General features: G+C 48.7%; 1 protein-coding gene across 1 annotated transcript in view; it reads left to right on the top strand.

The window, feature by feature from the left end:
- The window catches only part of GPR161 (G protein-coupled receptor 161), a 48,624-nt gene that overhangs the window by 9,707 nt on the left and 15,864 nt on the right, over positions 1-23,053 (top strand). The window contains exon 3 of the mRNA XM_049635153.1: positions 18,274-18,691. Coding sequence (XP_049491110.1) covers positions 18,274-18,691 — 418 coding nt within the window. The remainder of the gene's footprint in view (positions 1-18,273; positions 18,692-23,053) is intronic.

The raw sequence follows: 23,053 nt of genomic DNA, 5'->3' as shown, positions 1-23,053 counted from the left end.
ACTGTTTTCCACAGTGGCCGCATCAGTTTATATTCCCACCCACAGGGTGCGAGGTTTCCCGTATTTCCACACTCCTCGCCAGCGCCTGTTTTTGTCTTCTTGATACTGACCGTTCTGACGGGTGTGAGGTGATCGCTCCTTGTGGTTTTGATTTGCTCTGATGCTGAGTGACGCTGAGCATCTTTTCATGTGCCTCTTGCCGTCCGGCTGTCATCTGCAGAATAATGTCTGCTCCAGTCCTTTGCCCGTTTTGTAATCAGGCTGTTTGGTTTTTTGACGTTAAGCTGTGTCTGTGTATTTCGAATATGAAGCCCTTGATGATTTGCAACTAGGATTGCTGTGGGTTGCCTTGTTGATGGTTTCCTTCCCTGTGCAGAAGCTTTTTAGTGTGGTGTAGCCCCATGTAGTTAACTTTAGTTGTTCTTGGCCTGAGGTGACTGCTTTAGGAAGCTACTGCTTATTACATGTAGGGGATGAATCACTGGATTCTACTCCTGAAATCGTTATTGCACTGTATGCTAACTAACTTGGATGTAAATTAAAAAATTAATAAATTATGGGGCGCCTGAGTGGCTCAGCCGGTTGAGCGTCCGACTTCGTTCGGCTCACGTCATGATCTCACGGTTCGTGAGTTCCAGCCCCTGAGTCGGGCTCTGGGCTGACAGCTCAGAGCCTGGAGCCCGCGTCAGATTCTGTGTCTCCCTCTGTCTGCCCCTCCGCTGTTTGCACTCTGTCTCTCGCATTGTCTCAAAAGTAAATAAACATTAAAAAAAAAAAAAAATTAAAAAAAAAAAGATACTGCTTAGACTAGCGTGAAAGAACTTACTGCCTGTGTTTCCTTCTAAGAGTTTTTACGTTTCGGTTTTAGGTTTCGGTTCTTACATTTATGTCCTTAATCCATTGGGTCCATTTTAGGATTCGTTGTTTCAGTTCTGTGAAAGATGACATTGCTTTTTTTTTTTCCTGTAGTATTTTGATGGAGATTGCATTGAATCTCTAGATTGTTTGGGTGGCATGGATGTTTTAACAGTGTTAATTCTTCCAGTCCGTGAGCATGGTACATCTCTACATTTATTTGTGTCATCTGAAGATGATTCTTTCATCAGTGTTTTATCATTTTCGGGGTAAAGGTCTTTCAGCTCCTTGGTTAAATTTATTCTGAGGTATTTTATTGTTTTTGATGCAGTTATAAATGGGATTTTGTTTTTAAATGTTGTATTTATTTTTGAGAGAGAGAGAGAGTGCAAGCAGGGGAGGGGCAGAGGGAGAGAGGGAGACCCAGAATCCAAAGCAGGCTCCAGGCTCTGAGCTGTCAGCACAGAGCCCGACGCGGGGCTCGAACTCACGAACCGCAAGATCATGACCCGGGCCGAAGTCGGACGCTCAACCGACTGAGCCACTCAGGCGCCCCTAAATGGGATTTTTTTTTTAAGTTCCCTTTTTGATAGCTCATTATTAGTGTATAGAAATGCACCTGACTTCTGTATGTTAATTTGTATCCTGCGAATTTACTGAATTTATTAGTTTTAAGTTTTTTGGTGGAGGGGTGCCTGGGTGGCTCAGTCAGTTAAGCATCTGACTTTGGCTCAGGTCAGGATCTCATGGTTTGTGAATTCCAAGGCCCGCATCAGGCTCTGCGCTGATAGCTCAGAGCCTGCTTGGGCTTCTCTCTCTCTCCCTCTCTCTGCCCTTCCCTGACTTGTGCTTTCTCTCTCTTTCTCAAAATAAATAAATAAACTTAAAAAAATATTTTTTTTGGTGGAGTCTTAAGAGCTTTCTATATATAGTATCATGTCATCTGCCAATAGTGAGTTTTACCTTTTCCTTTTCAATTTGAATGCCTTTTATTTCTTTCCATTGCCTAGCTGCTGTGGCTAGGTCATACATTCCTCTGGACGATCACATAAAGTAGGTTAATTCTACTGTCTCTTTCCTCATGGAGAATTTCAGGCTCAGAGAGGTTAGGAGACATGCACATGGTCATGTGAAATTCAAACCTAGGTTTCGTCAGGATTCCAGAAACGATTTTTTCTACTGAATATCAGATCGAAGTAGATATTAAAGAGTAGGGGGCATATAAAATATTTTCTCCCACATGCAAAGTGCTGTTGGGAATACAAAGGGGAAACTGAAGAAGAACTAATAAGCTTCCTGGAGGAGGAAGTCTCCTTACCTAAAATGAAAACTCGTGTTAAGACAGGCATGTCTGAGAGGATAACGAACGTGTAAAAGGAAAACTTGACATGGTAAGAGGTAGGAAGGGTCACTGTGAGGGTGGAATGTTCCAGAAAGGTTTTTTTCAGAATTTTGCTCTTGATGTAGATGGACCTTGAGCTAGATGTTATTCATGTAAGTGGCAGTGAGGAGGTCAGGGGCCTGGAATGGGTTATCGTAGTGATCTCCAAGCTTTTCCAGGGTGCGTGGATCCACCTCCCCTGCCCCCACCTAAAAAAAAAAAAAGTTTATTATTTTGAGAGAGAGGGAGAGAGAATCCCACCCGACCCAGGGCTTGATCCCAAGAACCGTGAGATCTTGACCTGAGCTGAAATCAAGAGTCAGACACCTGAGCCACCCAGGAGCCCCGATCTGCCTCCCCTTTTAATATCACTTCAGCTGGAGAACACGTGTTGCTTCAAATACAAAAAGTTGCTTTGAATCAATAACTATGTGAAAACGAATTTTAATTGTATTGACCACAGTAGCACCTATAGACATTTGAAGCATAATAGTTCACGTGTGTGCGAGACATTATTTATTTGGTCCACAGTTAACTGCCACCTGCAGTTTGGGAATTCATGACTTAGAGGATGTGTGATAGGATAGTTTATAGAGGAAATAAAAGTTAAAGAATCAAGGTAGCCAAGAACAAGTAACACTCTGCCTTGTTTTACAGGCCTGTGCAGATATCTTCTGCACATGTACCTGTAGTCTCTTCAAAAGGTTCTTACTTTCTAAGCTTGGCCTTTTGGAAATTGTTAGACGTCCAGTATACATTTAACTGCTACATCCAGCGTTCTGGTGGCATAAAATTCAGTGGGGCTCAACAACCTTAGCTTTTAAATTCAGCAGTTTCCCTCTTACTACTTAAAAAATACTAAAATTAGATACTGAGCTCTGAGCTGTTTCAGGGGTCCCTGTTTTTCTGGAACATGCTAGAGTTACCTAAGCCGTATACATACAGTTCTTACGTTACTTACATCGTAGAGTGTTGAGAAGTAGAAAATCACCTGTCCCCAAAGGCACAGGAGGAAATGACGTATATGTATGACAGAGGCCTTAGTTGGAGATCTTTGCACTGACGCGCTCCCCTGAGATGTTATTTGCTCTTGCAGAATATTTGCAGACTTTTAATAAGCTAGACGAGGAAAACTGTAGTTAAGTATACTTTGTGTAGGAAAAGGGGAAGCAGAAAGTTGAAAAAAGTTGCAGAGAAAGTGTAAGAAGGAAGTAGAGAATTTAAAGGCGCATCTGGTGTAAGAGGATATACCCTTACCTCATCTAACTGGAGGGAATCACTGTATTTCTGATCCTGCATCGATGGCTCACGGTGGAAATTCACCTGCTGAGTCACTGGGCGAGTGTAACAGTCTTCCCTGAGGTTTCAGAAGAAGGCAGTTGCATTAGAATTGATCTCTAAGGTCTTTTCCAAATCAAAATTCCATTTATCTTGGTACTTAATGGCCTTGCGCCATCGTCATGAAAATTACTATGTTTCGTGTCCTTTGTTTTAAAATATACAGAAACGTATGCTAGATTTTCATAATTTTGCTTAAAGGTTTAAAATAAAGAGTTTTGCTATTTTAAGGTGAAAAAAGCCCCATCAATTCATAAAACTCAGCTATCCAACATGAGGCATTTCCAAGGATTAGCTCAGCTTTTAGTGCCCTTTTGGAAGAGAACTTTTTTTTTTTTTTTTAATTAAAAAAAAAAATTTTTTTTAAACATTTTTATTTATTTTTGAGACAGGGAGAGACAGAGCATGAACAGGGGAGGGTCAGAGAGAGGGAGACACAGAATCTGAAACAGGCTCCAGGCTCTGAGCCGTCAGCACAGAGCCCGACGCGGGGCTCAAACTCACGGACCGCGAGATCATGACCTGAGCCGAAGTCGGCCGCTCAACCGACTGAGCCACCCAGGCGCCCCTGGAAGAGAACTTTTTAGTGGAGGCCCTCTCTTCCTACTGCTTAGAGTCTTTGACTCTGTATAGAGTTATCATGGAAAAGGGCGAACGAGTTAGGATCACTGTGGGGTCGAGGGGAAGGGGACGGGGCAGGTGGGAGAAGAAGACGGACAGATGGACGAAGACCCCACGGCACCAGTTCTTACCAGCAATCGGATTGCACCGTAACATTCACGCACAGCAGGGTTTGCCTTCCTCTACGTCGCTCTTCTCACCTTTGACCTACGTGTCAAGTTAGCGTTCCTGTACGTGGCGTGCAGGGGAGACTGTACTACAAGGACTTAACCAAAAAGTGGTTGACTGGCATGCCTGGGCACGGAGGCCTCGCAGTTCGGTATGTGGTTTGGGCCACAAACTGATTGCATTGGGACTTCCAGCTACCTGGTCAGAAGGTGGCTGCCTCACTTGTGAGCATCGGGTTTGAGTTCCAGTCGGGAGGGAGGGGAAAGGAAAAAGGGCGGGAGCCATAGCTGGGTCTGTCCCCCAGGAAGTGGATAGCCTTTGGCCACGTTGTAGACATTTGTTGATTGAAACTGGGTCTGATGGCCGCTCAGGCTCTGTATAGGGAGTCTGTTTTCGTGGGCACGTTTAGTGCCCCGTGTCAAGTGAGAGTTGTGTTGAGAGGGGAAAGGGGGTATCGACTGGATAATGAATAGTGGCTGCTGGGTCTACAGAGCCAGAAATGCCTGCTGTGCCAAGATGCCCAGTGTCCCGTGGCTCATTCATATATTCAGTTATTTATCACGTATATTGTGTACCTGTTCGTTGTCAGTCACTGTTCTGGATGCCAGTGAAGAAATTTGTAGGCCAGAATTCCTTGCACTCATGGAGCATACAGTTTCGTGGGAGAGAAAGGCATTAACAGATTAACGAGTATGTACATGTGCACTAAGGAGAAAAAGTAAGGAAGAGAATGAGGCCACAGAGTATGGGAGAGGGGTATGAAAGGTAGTGTGCGGGTGGGAATGCCATGCCAAAAAGGTGATTTAAGTTAAGACTTCGAGTGGGAGAGCAACTTACAAAGAACTCTGGGCTGAGGGCATTCCGGGCATAGGAAGCAGCAAGTACAAAGGCCCTGAGGTAGATGCATGCTTGATGTGTCTGTGAAATAGACAGATGTGTCTGTGAAATAGACAGATGTGTCTGTGAAATAGGAAGCCAGTGTGGTTGGAGTGGGTGTAAAAAGCGATTTTTATTATGAGGTTGGAGCAGTAAGGGAGAGCCAGATCACGTAGGAAACTGCGGGGCATGTTCTCAGTGATCTGGGGATCCTTTTTGGCGTTCTGAATAAAGCCGTGGCTTGCTCATTTGTTCTCACCTCTGTTTGAACAGGCTCATCTGGGGACTGTGTTGAGAATGGGGGCAGTGGCAGACGCAGGTAGGCCAGCGAGGAAGCTATTTTAGTAATCCCGAGAAGATACAACAAAGCCTGGGCGGGAGTGATGGTAGCAGAGATAGTCAGACATAGTTGAATTCTAGAAACATTTCAAAATTAGAGCCCGTAGATTTGTTCATGAACCAGATAGGAGAAGCGAGAGAAAGTGAGGAGTCAGGAGTGACTCCCAGGTTTAGGGCGTGGGAGGATGGGGGAACCACAACAGGAGATGAGGAAGAATGTGGAACGGGCAGGTCTGAGAGATCTGAAGTCCGGTTTCGGACGTGCTCGGCTTGCCATGCCTGTGACGTCCGACTGGAGCTGTCGAGTAGCCAGTTGGGTATATTGAGTCGGGAGTGGCATTGGCGCCTCTCTGCCTGAGCAGGGGATCTTGACCAGACCCTTGGCCCAGCACAGCCACCTCTGGCCGCAGCGTCAGGTAAGAGGAGCAGCCTCGGGTGTCCTGACCTGGGGTGACCCAGCTTCGCCTCCCAGAGCTGCCGGGATCCCAGCTCCAGGCAGGGTGGCCGTGGGCCAGTGCTGTGGAGGCTTTCCCGAGCCTGCCCTGGAAAAGCTGGCGTGTCTGCCCTTGCCCCCCCCCCTCCCCCCCCGGGGGGAATCTGTGGTGAAGGCCGGGGTGGCCGGTGGCCTGGCAGAGGAGAGACCGCTGCCTTGTGTCCAGCTGGGCGTCTCTCTGGTCGGGTCGTGCTCCACCTTCAGGCTCCTGAATGTTTTGCCCAGAGCTGTGGTGAAACCGCTGCTGCTTCCTCTCCCTAAAGCGCTTTTCTCTCGGGACCTAGGACTCTCCCCTGGTGAGTTGTCTTCGTCGCGGCTTCAGCTGGCTGTTGGCCAACTTTCCGGGAGGCTGCGATGGACCGTCCCCCGTCCGTGTTGACCGGGAGATGCTGGCGGCGTTCGGGGTTGCCGACGGCGGCCTGGGAGGGAGGCCAGTGGCCCTTTGAAAGAACTCAGCTGACAGTGTGTGGCTCCGAGTCCAAGTTGGCTTAGTACGTGGTGTGCCTCATAGTCTCCAACGTGCGCGACCCAAACGGCCGCAGAGGAGTCTGAGGAGCACGAAGCTGAGTTTTGTTTCACCGTGTGCTCTGGGGAGGGTGCAGCGCGACGGGCGCGTGCCTTTAGTGCATCCGGCCGCGGAAGTGGCCGCCAGAAGTGGCCGCCGGAAGTGGCCGCCGGGGCGAGGAGCTCGTGAGGAGTCACCCGCCCACGGCCCACGCCCCCTGCTGCCTGGAGGTTACTCTGGACGCCGCCTACGGCCCTCCTCCTTGTCACCGTCATCATCACCGGCTGAAGATAGCCGCTGCCTCCTTCGCTTCGTGACTCTCCACACCCTGTGGGGAGAGGAGTTCAAGAGAAGCAACCCCGATAAATAGGTTCTTCCCTGTCTTTATTGTGCTAAGTACATCTCCCGTGCACGTGCCGTCGTGGCCATTTTCAAGTGCGCGATTCAGCGGTATGGACTGCCATCACGTTGGGCACCCGTTCCTGCCACCCGTCCCCAGAACGCTCCTCGTCTTGTAAAACTAACCCCATTCACCAGCTTCCTCCCTCCCCTGGCTCCTGGCATCCGCCATTCTGCCTTCTGGCTGTAATTTCGACTACTGCGAGCACCTCGTGTAAGTGGAACCATGCGTATTTGCCCTTGCGTGACTGACTGGCTTATTTCACTCAGCATAGGGCCCTCCAGGTTCCCCCGTGCGGGAGCCTGTGTCAGAGCCTCCTTCTGGAGGCTAACAGTCCATCATGTGGGTATACCGTGGGTTGCTTGTCAAGTCATCAGTCAGGGCCGACTTGGGCTGCTTCACATTTTAGCTGGTGTGCATCATGCTGCTAGGAACACAGGTGTACGAGTATCTCTTAGAGACCTTGCTTTTTTAATTTTTTATTTTTTTTAACATTTATTTATTTTTGAGAAGAGAGAGACAGAGCATATGCGGGGGAGGAGAGAGAAAGAAGGAGACACAGAATCTGAAACGGGCTCCAGGCTCTGAGCCGTCAGCACAGAGCCCGACGCGGGGCTTGAACTCAGGGACCGCGAGATCATGACCTGAGCCGAAGTCCGCCGCTTAACCGACTGAGCCACCCAGGCGCCCTGAGACCTTGCTTTTAATTATTTGAGGTTTATCACCAGAAGCGGGACTGCTGGATTGTATGATAATTCCATATTTAACTTTTTGAGAAAACTTCATGCTGTTTTCCACCGTGGCTTTATCAATTTTTTTAATGTTTTATTATTTATTTTTGAGAGAGAGAGAGAGAGCACGTGAGCGCACAAGCAGGGGAGGGCCAGAGAGAGAGAGACACACACACACAGAATCCAAAGCAGGCTCCAGGCTCCGAGCTGTCAGCACAAAGCCTGACGCGGGGCTCGAACTCAGGGACTGCGAGATCATGACCCGAGCCGAAGTCGGCCGCTTAACCGACTGAGCCACCCAGGCACCCCTGTCATTTTACATTCCTACCAGTGGTGCAGAAGGGCTCTAATTTCTCCATGTCCTCACCCAGACTTGTTATTTTCTGTTTTTGTTTTTTTTTCCCCTTATAGTAGCCATTTTATGAGTATGAGGTGGTATCTCCTTGTCGTCTTATTTACTCTTGATGATGCTCAGTGATGCTGAGCATCTTTCATGTGCCTGTTGGCCATTTATATATCTTCTTTGGACATGGGATGTTTTTGGTTGTGGCTGAATTTTAGGAGTTCTTAATATAGTCTAGATGTTAATCCCTAATCAGATACGTGATTTGCGAATGTTTTGTCTCATTCTATAGGTTGCCTTTTTGTTCTGTGGACAGTATCCTTGGATGTACAGATTTTTAAATCTTCATGAAGTCCAGTTTGTCTGTTTTTTTCTTTCTGCCTGTGCCTTTGATGTCGCATCCGAGAAATCATTGCCAAATTCTGTGTCGTGACTTGGTATATTTTTTTGTTTGTTCTTTAGGCTTCAGTCTCCCGCTGCCCCATTTGCCTGTTTGTTTCCTTTCCTCTTTCAGTAAAGTTATTAGACCAGTAGATCAGGAACATATCTTAGATTTAGTACATCTTTATTCATCCATACCACAAACGGCGAGAGCATTCCGTGTAGAGGACAGGCAGAAGCAAAGAGGATGGGAAACGAGAGCACACAGCATAGCTGGCTGGAACGGAAGGCCCGTGAAGGGGTTGGTGGGTCAGAAATCTGGAATGTAGATGAGGCCACGCCATGCTGAAGCTTCTCCTGGGCTAAGTGGATGGATGGAAGGCAGACGGTAGTCTCACAGCCACAGGACCAAGTTTACTACTTATTGTTCTCTTGAACTAGGCCCTTAACCTTTCTGAGCCTCAGTTTCCCCATTTTATCTATTTAACAAACACTGATGTGGTTCCAGACACTATTCTGAGCACCGTACAAGTATGAACTCATTGACTTCTCCCACCAACCTTGTGAGGCAGGTGCCTGAGCAAGAGTATTATCCCCATTTTACAGAAGGGGAAGCCGGTGCCCAGAGAGTTTAAGTAACATGTCAAGGTCACGGAGCCAGTAAGTAGTGGAGCTGGGATTTGAACCCAGGCCCTCTAGTTCCAGAGTTCATGCTTTTAACCATATGTTTCGCTGCCTCTCTGAAATGGGGAGAAGAGTAATTCCTCCCTCTAAAAGTTACCTAGGAGATCTAATGAGATGATGCAGGTGAGGACACATTGTATGTTGCACAGGGTTTTGCAAACACTGTTTATTATTAGCTAAAAATAATCAAGCAACACTCTGGAAATGGATGTGATTCTCAAGCGTATTGGGAGAAAGGGACAGATCAAGGACCAAGCCTCGGGGAAGGTCTGTGCTGAGGAACAAGAAATTGGTTTTGGAAAGACATCAGGCACACTCACTGTTGACCCCTGTGGACAGGATCACAGTCGGTGAAGAACCCCAGCTCCAGCCTTCCAGTCTCTACAGACGGCTGTTGTGAAGGACAGTGAGGCGCTCAGGGGGATAATGTCCATGCAGAGGGGACCAAAGCCAGGTCTTTCCCGCTGCCAAACCAAGAGCTCGGTCGGGGACTGAGAACGTAAGGTCGTTTGGGGTTCTGACTGTAGCTTTTTTTTCCCCCCTTCTGCTGGTGCAGAAAAAGTGCTTGTGCATTTTCCCAAGCAGACCACAGCTCAGGCCTGCTTTACATGCGAAGTGAGAGATGTTGAACCAGGACATTCCTGGGTTTGGGGTGCCCTTGTGGGGACAAGGGCCGAGTGCCCTGTGTGTGGTAATAAGACTCTGGGCTGGCTGTGCGGGCATCCCTGTCCCCACAGAGGCCAAGTTGCTGCACCTGCCGTGTTCGGGACACTTTTCATGTGAGTGCCAGGGAGGGGAGGAGGAGACCCCGGGATCTTGTGATCTCTCCCTGGCTCTCAGCGAGGTGTGTGGTCTGGTTTATAGGTTGGAGGGGTGGGGGCTTACTGTCTATCTCAGTTACTTTGTGCACCGCAAGGTAGTTATTAGAACCTTCTTCCCGTCTCCCCCTCCGGCTGGTGATTGATGTGTAAAAAGCGCTGGGAGGTGCTGACCTGAAGAGCCCCTGAGAGAGCTGCCGAAATAGCACGACAGTGACCTCGCCTGGGCTTGTTTGAAGTGGTGTTTAGGAAATACTCCTTTGTTGTTGTTTTTTAAAAAATTTTTTGATGTTTGTTTATTTCTGAGAGAGAAACAGAGCGTGGGCGGGGGAGGGGCAGAGAGGGAGGGAGACACGGCATCCGAAGCCGGCTCCGAGCTCTGAGCCGTCAGCACCGACCCCGACGCGGGGGCTCGAACTCGCAACCCGTGTGCTCGTGACCCGAGCCGGAGTTGGGCGCTCAATCCACTGAGCCCCCCCGGTGCCCCAGCATTGAATTTCTTTAGGAGAGGGCATCTGGCGGTCCCAGCTTCCAGGCTGCTCAGGCTCTTCATAAAGGTGGGTGGCTGTGGAGGAGAGCGGGAACCACTCCCGCTCGGGTATATTTAAGAATGTCAGAAGAGAACCTTCTGCCTTATGCTGAAAGAAACTATCTTTCTAGAGAAGACTTCTGGGGAGGACGGATGTGTCTTGTCATGTCCAGCAGCCCCTTGTTAGACAGGTGTCAAGATAACTGCCACCTTCCGATCACCATGGTCTCCCAGCACCCACCTGAGCCTGGGCCCGTTGTCTCCGGGCTCTCCGGCGTCCCTTTGGTGGCCTCACTTCTAAGCGGCGCTGGGGGGTGGGGGGGGGCAGGGAAGGCCTCCCTTTCTTTGTAGCGGCTTGTGGACTGGGCCACGCATCTCCTGATCCCAAAGAGGCGGCACGCTGGGGGTGCCCTACGACAGTCCACGGCACCGGTGGCCGCGGGGCTGCAGCAGGAAGGAAAGGATAAGGTGTTAAGAAGGAGGCCGAGGTAGGCAGAGCTGTGCCCGAGGAGTCGGCCTAACCTTGAAGAAGAGAAGGTTCCTGGTACCGATGTCCGAAAAGGTGGGGGTCTTGCCATTTTGTGTGCGGATCGTGGCGGATCAGAGTATTAGTTGGGATTCTCGAAGTTGCAGGTGTCAGAAACCCAGCCCACTTAGCCTCACGGGAGGAGAAAGGGCACCTGAGAGAAGGAGAGGATTCGGAATCTCAGGTTACTGGGCCAGCACGCGTGGCCGGGCTCACGGCGTTCTCTCCCCCCCTTCCCCGTGCCTCCCTCTCTTGCTGTCATTCCCTCAGCTCTGCTCACGGTGCCACACGCGGCCGCCACCGCAGCCGCCCCGGCCCGCGTCCCGTCAGCCTCCCAACCCGTGGGAGCGAGTCTGTCCTTGAGCTGTTCCAGCCAGAGTCCTGGGGCACGTGGCCGTGGCCAAAACGTGCAGGAAGGGTCCTTTCCCACAGTGAAATCAGCAGGCTCCTCGGGCGCTCCCACGAGCGCGCGGCCGGACCTCGCTCGTTCACATGCTGCTCTGGGCACTTGGTAGAAATCGGCGGAAACTCGCCCGGACCTCGCCGTAACCGTGAGGAAGATCGTCTTCTTACAGATGAGGAACGGAAGTCGACTGAGCTCATGGGCCTAAGAAGTAGAGTTGCTGGGCTTCAAACCCAGGCAGTTTGGCTTAGTGTCTATACACTTAACCCCCAGGCCACGTCGTCTTTTTCTGGCAAGTTCAGGGCGACTGCAGTCTGGGCAGGAAGGACGCCCACTGCAAGTTGATGAAAATCAGAGTTCTAGGTAAGAATCTGAGGGGAGATCGTTAACCTCCTAACTTGCACTGGGGCGCCTGGGTGGCTCAGTCGGTTGGGCATCCGACTTTGGCTCAGGTCATGGTCTCCCTGCTCATGAGTTCGAGCCCCGCGTCGGGCTCTGTGCTGAGAGCTCACAGAGCCTGGAGCCCGCTTCGGATTCCGTCTCCATCTCTCTGCCCCTCCCCTGCTCTCACTCTCTCTCTCTCTAATATAAAAAATAAAACATAAAAAAATTTAAATATCCAAATTTGCACAAACAAGAGAGAGAACCCACCCTTACATTGTAGTAATTCTGTTTTTGCAAATCAGGGTACTTCTAGAATTCCTTCGTGGAAATTACCATGCAAACCAGTTTGTAAAACACAATAGATACCTGACTCAGTATTCTGTAAGGTTGCCTTGTTGTTGTTTTTTAATATTTTTCACATTTATTTATTTTGAGAGAAAGAGAGAATGAGTGCGTGCACAAGTGGGGGAAGGGCAGAGAGAGAGGGAGACACAGAATCTGAAGTGGGTTCTAGGCTCCGAGCCGTCAGCACAGAGCCCGACGTGGGGCTCCAACCCACGAGCAGTGAGATCATGACCTGAGCCAAAGTCGGACAGTTAACCGACTGAGCCGCCCAGATTTGGTTGCCTTGTGTTTAAAAAAAAATTTTTTTTTTTTTTAGTGTTTATTTATTATTGACAGAGAGAGAGAGACAGAGCGTGAGTAGGAGAGGGGCAGAGAGATAGAGGGAGACACAGAATCCGAAACAGGCTCCAGGCTCCGAGCTGTCAGCACAGAGCCCGACGGGGGGCTCGAACTCACAGACCGCGAGATCATGACCTGAGCTGAAGTCGGGACACTCAACCGACTGAGCCACCCAGGCGCCCCTTGGTTGCCTGTTTTTTAAGCCAAAATGATACTGATCGCTCACTTCAGTGTCAAGATCTGGCTTTGAATGACCCGAAGCCGTTGCCAGCAGTCTAGTCCAGCAGGCCGTTCACCGTCCCTGGGAATGGCCAAGAGGACCGAGGCGGTTCCGAAGGAGGAAGGGCCGTGCCGCACTGAGCCACGGCGGAGGAGACAGGTGAGCCTTCCCTGGTGACCTGAGAGGGCGAGCTCTCAGCCCGGAGTAACCTCTGACAGGTTTGATAGAACCCCAGTCACGTGACGCTCGGGCTGTCTCTGGGAGTCGCAGCACAGGGCAGGACCCAGGGAGTGTGGGAGTGCTGACGCCCCTGTGGGTCTGGCGGCAGAGGGGCCCGCAGAGCCGAGATGTGAGTCACGCGCCCATTTCCTTCCATTCCATGGGCCCCGGCTTGTCAGGCCCTGGGTAAGCCGGCCGCCTGCCAGGACGCCCTCTCTCTGGGTCGTGAAAGGTGCCCCCCTGGGAGATTTGCCGGGGCTTGTGCCTCCCCACTGCGGCTTGGGCCCCGCAGCCCTTCTCTGGGCCTCTGGTTCACTAGTGAGCCAGCCTGGGGCCACTGGGGGGGGAACAAGGGCAAGTGGAACTTCATTCGCTTTTTCCCCTCTCTTTTGGATCGGAACTTTTGCGTCCTGTTTTTATGCTCTTAGTGGTTACCTTCGCACTGTTGGCACTCGTATTTGACCTCACGATAACAGAACTTCAGCAGCTAGTCATTCATGTACCGATAATGATTGAGTTTCCCTACCGTGTGCCAGGCACTTGTCCGGGTGCTGGGGAGACAGCCGGAACCAAAATTTCTGCCCCGAGAACCTACCCACCTGGACTATTTCTACTCTAACCATGCCTTTAAGAGCTTCCATTTTGCTTTGCATTTTCATTTCAGCCTGTTTTCAAAAGCTTCCAAATTAGCTGTTTGTATAAGATTTATTGTTGCCGTTTGACTTTTTAAATTAAAAAAAAAAATTTTTTTTTTTTCAGTTGTTATCTAGATTTAGCCGTATAGTTACCAGTTTCTTTTCTAACAGTTAGTTGCTTCTTCCGCCCTGCCCCTTAGTTTTGGATTTGGGTTCCTTCATGAAATGTGTCTTTAAGTGGATCTTTCAGTCAGGGACTGTTAGTAAACATTCAGGTTTTGTTTGCTTCAAAGTAGATTGTGCCCTCTCTTGAATGATAATGTAGAACTTTAGCGCAAGAGTTCTTTTCCTCAGCACTTGACAGAGAGCGTTTCGTGGTTTTCTGGCCTCTATTTTCTGTTTTCTTCAAAAGAAGAGGCTGCTGTTTATCTAGTTGGTACTTCTTTAAATTTCTTTAATGTTTATTTTTGAGAGCGAGAGAGCGAGAGAGAGACCAAATGCAAGCAGGGGAGGGGCAGAGGGAGAGAGGGAGACACAGAATCCGAAACAGGCTCCAGGCTCTAGGCTCTGAGCTGTCCGCACAGAGCCGGACGTAGGACCCGAACTCTGGAACGGCGAGATCATGATCCTAGGCGAAGTTGGACGCTTAACAGACTGAGCCACGCAGGTGCCCCTAATTGTTACTTCTTTATAGAAAAATTTGCTTTTACTGTTTTTCTCTGTATCTTGGTGTTTGACATTTTTCACTGTGATGTGCCTTGTGCAGACTTTTTTCTGATTTACTCTTGGAATTTGATATGCCCTTTCATTCTGAGGACTCGTATGTTTCTTTAACTCTAGAAAATGTTCAGTCATATCTTTAAGTACTGTGTAGGTAGACCCAACCCACTGTAAATTGGATGCTTTTGACTCAAGTAACGGAAGCCTCAATGAAAATAGACCTCAAAGTCATTTTAAGAAATGTGTTATTTCACATTAAGTAGATTCAGATACATTATTAAAATGTATATTTCACATAACAAGAGGCCAGGATGCAGTGACTTGAGCATCTGTTAATCCAGCAGCCCAAGGGTCCAGCTCTCTGCTGACTTAGCGTCTGAGGACGCCAAGATGGCTGCCTTTGCTCTGTCTGTGCTTTCTTTGCCGTTAGGGCCATTAGGAAAAGATTTTTCTTCCCAATGTCTTTGTGAGATCAAAGCAGCTTTTCCTAGACATCCCCTTCTCCACCCTGTTTATCCCCAGACATCTCTTTCCGACTTCTTTGCCAGAATTGCAAGGAGAAAGGACATAGTGATTACTTTAGACTTACCGGGATCTAGTTCCCCAAACTGGGGATACGATCAACCTTCTGAGTCACTGGGAGAAGGATTGGACACCAAAACGAAGTAAGAGGTCTGCCAGTGAGGAGAAAAACCAGAGTGGTTGTTGGGTAGGCACCCAGCAGTGTTTGCTACCCATGTTCTCGTTAATGTCTCTTGCTGCCACTTCTATTGAACATATGTTGTATCTTTTTATCCTGTCCTTCATGAATCTTGACTTTTATTTCCTATTTTCAGCTTCTTAATCTTTTAATCGCATTCTGGGTAATTTCCTCAGAGCTGTCTTCTAGTTTACGATCTTTCTCTTTAGCTAAATCTGCTGTGCAGCATGACCATTGAGTTTTCAATGTTAACAACTAAAGTTTTAATTTCTGTAATTTCTGTTTGGTTCTGTTTCATGTCTTATTCTTTCATTATGGTTCTTACCTCTTTTCTTTTTAAAGCTTTTAATTGTGTGTATAGTCTTGTTCATCTTTTTCTATTAATTTAAGTTCTTGGAATTATCAATTCCAATGATCAATTATCAATTCTCCTGTCTTTGTTTGTTTTGTTGACGCCCCCTCATTGTGAATTGTATGCACTCACTTTCACTGAGTGTGTATTTTGAGAATGTGGAAATTCACTACAGAGCCATTTTATATTTACTTCTACAGCATTAATTAAAAAAAATTTTTTTTTAACGTTTATTTATTTTTGAGACCGAGCATGAACGGGGGAGGGTCAGAGAGAGAGGGAGACACAGAATCTGAAACAGGCTACGTGCATATGTAGCTTTGTTAGATATTGCTACCTTCCCCTCCACTGGGCTTTGCCCTTTTGCACACACATCTGGAACAGAGGGGAAAGTGCCCCTCCCTGCAGCCCCGCCACCAGAACATGAAAGGAAAGAAACGGTGTCTTTGTGTAGTTTTGTGTGCATTTCTCTTATTTTCATTGCAACTGGGCATCTTTTCGTACGTTTGAGTACGATTCGTCTATCGCCCCCCGTGAACCGTTTCCGTCTTTTCACGCCCAGTTTTATTGAGATACAAATTGACACGGTAACATCGTGTAAGTCTAAGGTATACAACTTGACGATCTGATGGATGTATGTGCTGTGAAATGATGCCCACAAAAGCCTAGTTAACACTGAACTCCTCAGAGAGCTCCATTTGTTTCTGTTTATATCTTTTGCTCACGTTTCTGGTTTTTCACCTTTTCTATTTTTTTGGCATTATTTGTAAATTAGAATGATTAGTCCTTTCTCTGTGACAGAAGTGATATTTTCTCCCAGTTCGTCATGTGTCTAATGACTCGAAGTCTGTTTTCTTTACCACCATGTTATCCCTTGTACAGTTAAGAATAATAAGCTTATGTAGGACTTTGGTTTCGAGACATCAATTAATAATTTACTTGTAAGAGTTAACAAACACCTAGTTGGTTAAGTGTCTGACTTTTGCCCGGGTCACGATCTCACGGTTTGTGAGTTTGAGCCCCAGATCGGGCTCTCTGCTGTCAGCACAGAGCCTGCTTCCCATCCTCTGTCCTCCTCTCTCTCTGCCCCTCCCCTGCTCATGCTTTCTTTATCTCAAAAATAAATAATAAACATTAAAAAAAAAAAAAGAGTTGGGGTGCCTGGGTGGCAGGCGGTTGGGCATCCAACTTTGGCTCAGGTTCGTGATCTCATAGTTCATGGGTTCGAGCCCTGCGCTGGGCTCTGTGCTGACAGCTCAGAGCCTGGATCCTTCTTCGGATTCTGTGTCTCCTTCTGTCTCTGCCTCTCCTCCCTCCTCTGTCAAAAATGGATAAACATTAAAAAAAAATTTAAAAAAAGAATTATTTGGTGCTGCTCCAGCCAGCAGGCCTCGGGTTTGTGGTTCTGACCCACCGCCGTCAGGCTCACTGAAAAGGGAAGCTTTCTAGCCAGCACTTAGGACTGCTGGAAACAGAAGAAGGGCCCCCTCCCTGTGGCCAGAGGTGTTTGGACAGAGGCGTCGGTCCCGGCGGCTGCGGGGAAGGCTCTGCGCTGTGTGTGGGCAGTTCAGGCACCAGGGTCCTTGTCGTCTGGCTCATGGAAAAGAAATCTTTCCTTCTGGTGTCTTCTGTTTGTTGGGATCCAGAGCCGCTGGAGGAAGTGATCTGTGGGATTTTGTGGCTGATCAGAGTAGATGGCAGTTTTGGGGAAACAGGCATCTGTAGGATTTAATGTTCACCTGTTAACCTTGAGCTTTAGCCGAGATTCTGAGCCGGTGTCTCGGAGCAGGGACTGTGCCTTGTAGAGCATGGTGTCTGTGGGCCAGGAGCTCAAACTGTGCCTGCACCTACCTATTTATAATTGGTGCTTGGCTCCTTGCCCTCCTTCACCACTGCTCACAAGAAGAGTGATGCTGTCTCAATATGAGTTGTGCTTGTTGAAACCCTGCTCGGGGAACTCAGAATAGTTCCTATGATAATCTTTTTCAAAAAGTGTCCAGTTGTTTATTTTGGGAGAGAGAGAACCCATGTGTGTGAGCAGGGCAGGGTCAGAGCGAGAGGGAGAAAGAATCTTTTCTTTTTAATGTTTATTTTTGCTTGTGCAAGCGGGGAGGGCAGAGAGGGCGACAGAGGATCTGAAACGGGCTCTGTGCTGACAGCCCAGAGCCCAACGTGGGGCTTGAACTCACAGACCGAGCGATCGTGACCTGAGCCGAAGCTGGACGCTCAACTGACTGAGCCACCCAGGTGCCCCAGCGAGAGAGAGAATCTTAAGCAGGCTCCGCGTGCGGCAGGGAGCCCCTTGCGGGTCTCGACGTGGGTCTCAATCCCTCGACTGTGAGATCATGACCTGAGCCAAGATCAAGAGTTAGACGCTCAACTGAATGAGCCCCCGGGCGCCCTCCTGTGATCATCTTACTGTCAGACGTTAGTGGGCACAGGAATCAACTGGGGTGAGAATGCAGATTCTGATTCAGGAAGTCAGAGGCGTGCCTGAGCCGTAGGCTGCCGTGATGCCGATGCTGCTGGTTCAGGGACCTCCCTGAGTTGCGGGGGCCCCGAAGCAGCAGTCCACAGCGCGTTTGAAACAGAATCACCCGTCCCCTGCTCGTTTCAAACGCAGACTCCTAGGTTGGACCTCGGGTCTCTGGGACCAGCCTGTCTCGGCTGGGGCCTGAGGATCGGCTCTCTGGCTGGCACCGCTTCCTAAGTGACGTCACAGGTTTTGAACCGCTGGCCCTGGGGAAAACGAATAGGATGGTTTAGGTTGGACGAGCCCATCGTTCAAGGAGGCAGAGACGTGGAGCCGCACGGAAAGTCGGTTGTAGAAAGCAGGCCGGTGGGGAAGACTGGCTGAGAGCCTCGGGACTGGCAGGAGAACGGGGGCCTCTGCCGCCCTTCTCTCCAGCGCGTAGGATGCGATTTGACGAGTCTTTCCCCGTCCCCTGGTCTCACCTTCTTTTTCTAGTCGTCCGGCATGCTCTGCCCACCGCACGCCGAGGTGCCCTGACCATGAGCCTCAACTCCTCCCTCGGCCACGGGAAGGAGCTGAGTAACCTCACAGAGGAGGAGGGTGGCGAAGAGGGGGTCGTCGTCACCAGCTTCGTCGCCATCATCATCATCACCGTGTTCGTCTGCCTGGGCAACCTGGTCATCGTGGTCACCTTGTACAAGAAGTCCTACCTCCTCACCCTCAGCAACAAGTTCGTCTTCAGCCTGACCCTGTCCAACTTCCTGCTGTCTGTGCTGGTGCTGCCTTTCGTGGCCACCAGCTCCATCCGGAGGGAATGGATCTTCGGCGTGGTCTGGTGCAACTTCTCCGCCCTTCTGTACCTGCTGATCAGCTCGGCCAGCATGCTCACGCTGGGGGTCATAGCTGTCGACCGGTAAGCTTGCCGCAGACGTCGAGGATGGAAGAGTTAAGGAGCGTGTGCAGAGCGGGAACGGGAGACATCATCGCGTTTTAGCTCCTGGGGAGGATGTCGGGGGCCTCTGCCGGGGAGGGTGAGAAAGCCTCTTCCAGCCCTTCAACCAGAGCATCTCTGATTTCAGCTGACCGACACTGCATATAGGTTTAGTCTTTAAAAGGAGTTCCGTTGCTTGCAAAGAAAGTTCTCGAAATCTCTGGCCCGCGCTTTAAGGATGAGAAAAAGAAGCCGGGGAGGGTGACGCGTCAGAGATGTTGGTTTCCCGGAGGGCTGCCTGCCGTCTGCTGCTTTGGTCGGGCCCCTGGATTCATCTTGCATATTAGGATTTTGCTCTGATGGTCAGTTCGTTCACCACAGGCCAGTGTGTGACTTCAGAGAGACAGTAGATTCAGCTTGCGGGACGGGGGAGGAAGCTAGCAATGGAGTCAGAGGAGACTAGCCAGGGTTCTGGTCACTTGGTGACACAGTCCCTGAGCTCCCTCGGGGACCGTCAGTATTTTGGCTGACGAGTGGTAGCTGGATGGTCCATTCTGAGCTCAGACCTCCTCTAGGCCCAAGGCCGAACCCTGTCGGCTCTCGGCGGCTGTGGGGGATGTAAAATGAAGGAAGCGACTGGTCAGAACTAATCAGTTGGCTTCTCTGAATATCCTTTTTTCTCCAGTAATGTAAATGTTACAGAAAATGTAAAGAATAAAATAAGAAATGTCCACAGTCTCACCACTGTTTCATTTTTAGTATATTTGCCCCCAGTGATTTTTGGTTGCATACAGTACATTTTTTTTTTTTTTACAGTACATTTTTTAAATAGGCTTTATGGCCCATGTGGTTTTTGTGAGCTGCTTTTTTACTTAACAAGTGATGGGGAGCATTTCCTTCCTCCGGCGGTTGTCACGTGCCCTTTAAGAACATGATTTTTTTTTTCAATATATGAAGTTTATTGTCAGATTGGTTTCCGTACAACACCCAGTGCTCATCCCAAAAGGTGCCCTCCTCAATACCCATCACCCACCCTCCCCTCCCTCCCACCCCCCATCAACCCTCCGTTTGTTCTCAGTTTTTAAGAGTCTCTTATGCTTTGGCTCTCTCCCGCTCTAACCTCTTTTTTTTTTTTTTTTTCCTTCCCCTTCCCCATGGGTTTCTGTTAAGTTTCTCAGGATCCACCTAAGAGCGAAAACATATGGTATCTGTCTTTCTCTGTATGGCTTATTTCACTTAGCATCACGCTCTCCAGTTCCATCCACGTTGCTACAAAGGGCCAGATTTCATTCTTTCTCATTGCCACGTAGTACTCCATTGTGTATATAAACCACAATTTTTTTATCCATTCATCAGTTGATGGACATTTAGGCTCTTTCCATAATTTGGCTATTGTTGAGAGTGCTGCTATAAACACTGGGGTACAAGTGCCCCTATGCATCAGCACTCCTGTATCCCTTGGGTAAATTCCTAGCAGTGCTATTGCTGGGTCATAGGGTAGGTCTATTTTTAATTTTTTGAGGAACCTCCACATGGTTTTCCGGAGTGGCTGCACCAATTTGCGTTCCCACCAACAGTGCAAGAGGGTTCCCGTTTCTCCACATCCTCTACAGCATCTATAGTCTCCTGATTTGTTCATTTTGGCCACTCTGACTGGTGTGAGGTGATATCTGAGTGTGGTTTTGATTTGTATTTCCCTGATAAGGAGCGACGTCGAGCATCTTTTCATGTGCCTGTTGGCCATCCGGAGGTCTTCTTTAGAGAAGTGTCTATTCATGTTTTCTGCCCATTTCTTCACTGGGTTATTTGTTTTTCGGGTGTGGAGTTTGGTGAGCTCTTTATAGATTTTGGATACTAGCCCTTTGTCCGATATGTCATTTGCAAATATCTTTTCCCATTCTGTTGGTTGCCTTTTAGTTTTGTTGGTTGTTTCCTTTGCTGTGCAGAAGCTTTTTATCTTCATAAGGTCCCAGTAGTTCATTTTTGCTTTTAATTCCCTTGCCTCTGGGGATGTGTCAAGTAAGAAATTGCTACAGCTGAGGTCACAGAGGTCTTTTCCTGCTTTCTCCTCTAGGGTTTTGATGGTTTCCTGTCTCACATTCAGGTCCTTCATCCATTTTGAGTTTATTTTTGTGAATGGTGTGAGAAAGTGGTCTAGTTTCAATCTTCTGCATGTTGCTGTCCAGTTCTCCCAGCACCATTTGTTAAAGAGACTGTCTTTTTTCCATTGGATATTCTTTCCTGCTTTGTCAAAGATGAGCTGGCCATACGTTTGTGGTTCCTAGTTCTGGGGTTTCTATTCTATTCCATTGGTCTATGTGTCTGTTTTTGTGCCAATACCATGCTGTCTTGATGATTACAGCTTTGTAGTAGAGGCTAAAGTCTGGGATTGTGATGCCTCCTGCTTTGGTCTTCTTCAGAATTACTTTGGCTATTCGGGGCCTTTTGTGGTTCCATATGAATTTTAGGATTGCTTGTTCTAGTTTCGAGAAGAATGCTGGTGCGATTTTGATTGGGACTGCATTGAATGTGTAGATAGCTTTGGGTAGTAATGACATTTTGACAATGTTTATTCTTCCAATCCATGAGCACAGAATGTATTTCCATTTCTTTGTATCTTCTTCAATTTCCTTCCTAAGCTTTCTATAGTTTTCAGCATACAGATCTTTTACATCTTTGGTTAGATTTATTCCTAGGTATTTTATGATTCTTGGTGCAGTTGTGAATGGGATCAGTTTCTTTATTCATCTTTCTGTTGCTTCATTATTAGTGTATAAGAATGCAACTAATTTCTGTACATTGATTTTGTATCCTGCAACTTTGCTAAATTCATGTATCAGAAGAACATGATTTTTAATGGTTCCATATTGTGCCATCCCGTGGAGGTAGAATTTATTTTTACAGTCCCTTTGTAGCTTCCTACTTGGAGGAACATGTGTGTGGTGAAATTGTGGTTTTGGTAAGAAGAAACACATGTTCGCGATTCTTCGTGTGTAAAAGGCAGGTTGTTTTCCAGAAGACTGGATAGACTTTTACTGCAGTAGCTGTTCGTTGGCATCCTATCAAGACTGATTATGTAACAGTAAAAAAAGTAATTGGGGGACGCCTGGGTGGCTCTGTCGGTTGAGCGTCCGACTTCGGCCCAGGTCATGATCTCACGGCCTGTGAGTTCGAGCCCCGCGTCAGGCTCTGTGCCGACAGCTCGGAGCCTGGAGCCTGCTTCAGATTCTGTGTCTCCCTCTCTCTCTGCCCCTCCCCGCTCTCTCTGTGTCAAAATAAATAAAACATTAAAAAAAAAAAGTAATTGGAACTTTGTTGGCAGTGGGGAGACATGGGATCTCGCCATTGTTCCAATTTCCATGTTTTTAAAAAATAGTTGATTTTTTAAATGTTTGTTTATTTGTGAGAGAGAGAAAAATCTTAAGTAGGCTCTGGGCGGGCAGCACGGAGCCTAATTTGGGGCTTGAACTCACCAACCAACCGTGAGATCATGCCCTGAGACAAAATCCAGAGTTTTAACTGACTGAGCCACCCCGGCGCCCCCAAATTACTGTTCTTTGAATTTCCTTTCCTGGGCCCTGGGTCCTGTGGGACATGGGGTGAAGGCAAACCGCTAGAGGAGAGCTGAGGATTTTTTTTTTTTTTAAGTTTATTTATTTAGAGGGAGAGAGAGAGCAGGGGAGGGGCAGAGAGAGAGGGAGAGAGAATCGTAAGTAGGCTTCACGGTGTCAGTGCAGAGCCCAAGGTGGGGCTGGATCTCAGGAACTGTGCAAACCAAGAGCTGAACCCGTTGCTTAAGGGGCTGAGCCCCCCTGGGGAACTGGTTTTTCAGTGCCTCTCTTGGAGCCGTCTGTGTATGGATGTTTGGGAAATCGTGCCCGCTGGGCAGGGGCAGGTGGGGGAGACTCAGTTGCGTTGCCCAGTTTGGTGCTTTATTCTCTCCTGTGGGGGTGCTGGCCGGATGGCCATGTAGGAAGGGCTCTGGGCCTGGTCCTTAGGGCGGCAGGATACCAGCGGGCACAGCACACAGACCTTGCCCACGTGTTCACACGTAGGCGGCAGAGGCCTGCCAGCGAGGGCGGGTGTGGACCCAAAGCATAGGGAACTGACGCGGCCCCAGTCCTGCTTGGGGTGGCAGGGCCTGGAGGGCTCCCCGGAAGAGGTGCCACTTGAGTAAGTCCTAACTGCGAGTAGGATGGCACAGGCCTGGAAGAGCTGGAAAAGACCCTTCGACGGAAGGAACAGCCTCCAGCAGGTAGTGCGGGGAATGCACGACTAAGATGAACAGATGAGCGGAGGAACTCACAGCGGAGGGGAGGGGAAGGGCCACGGAGAATGCGGTAG

The sequence above is a fragment of the Panthera uncia genome, chromosome F1 (assembly GCF_023721935.1).
Source record: "Panthera uncia isolate 11264 chromosome F1, Puncia_PCG_1.0, whole genome shotgun sequence".
Taxonomy (NCBI): Eukaryota; Metazoa; Chordata; class Mammalia; order Carnivora; family Felidae; genus Panthera; species Panthera uncia.
The sequence above is the reverse complement of the archived record's forward strand: the minus strand, read 5'-3'. Positions and strand labels throughout refer to the sequence as shown.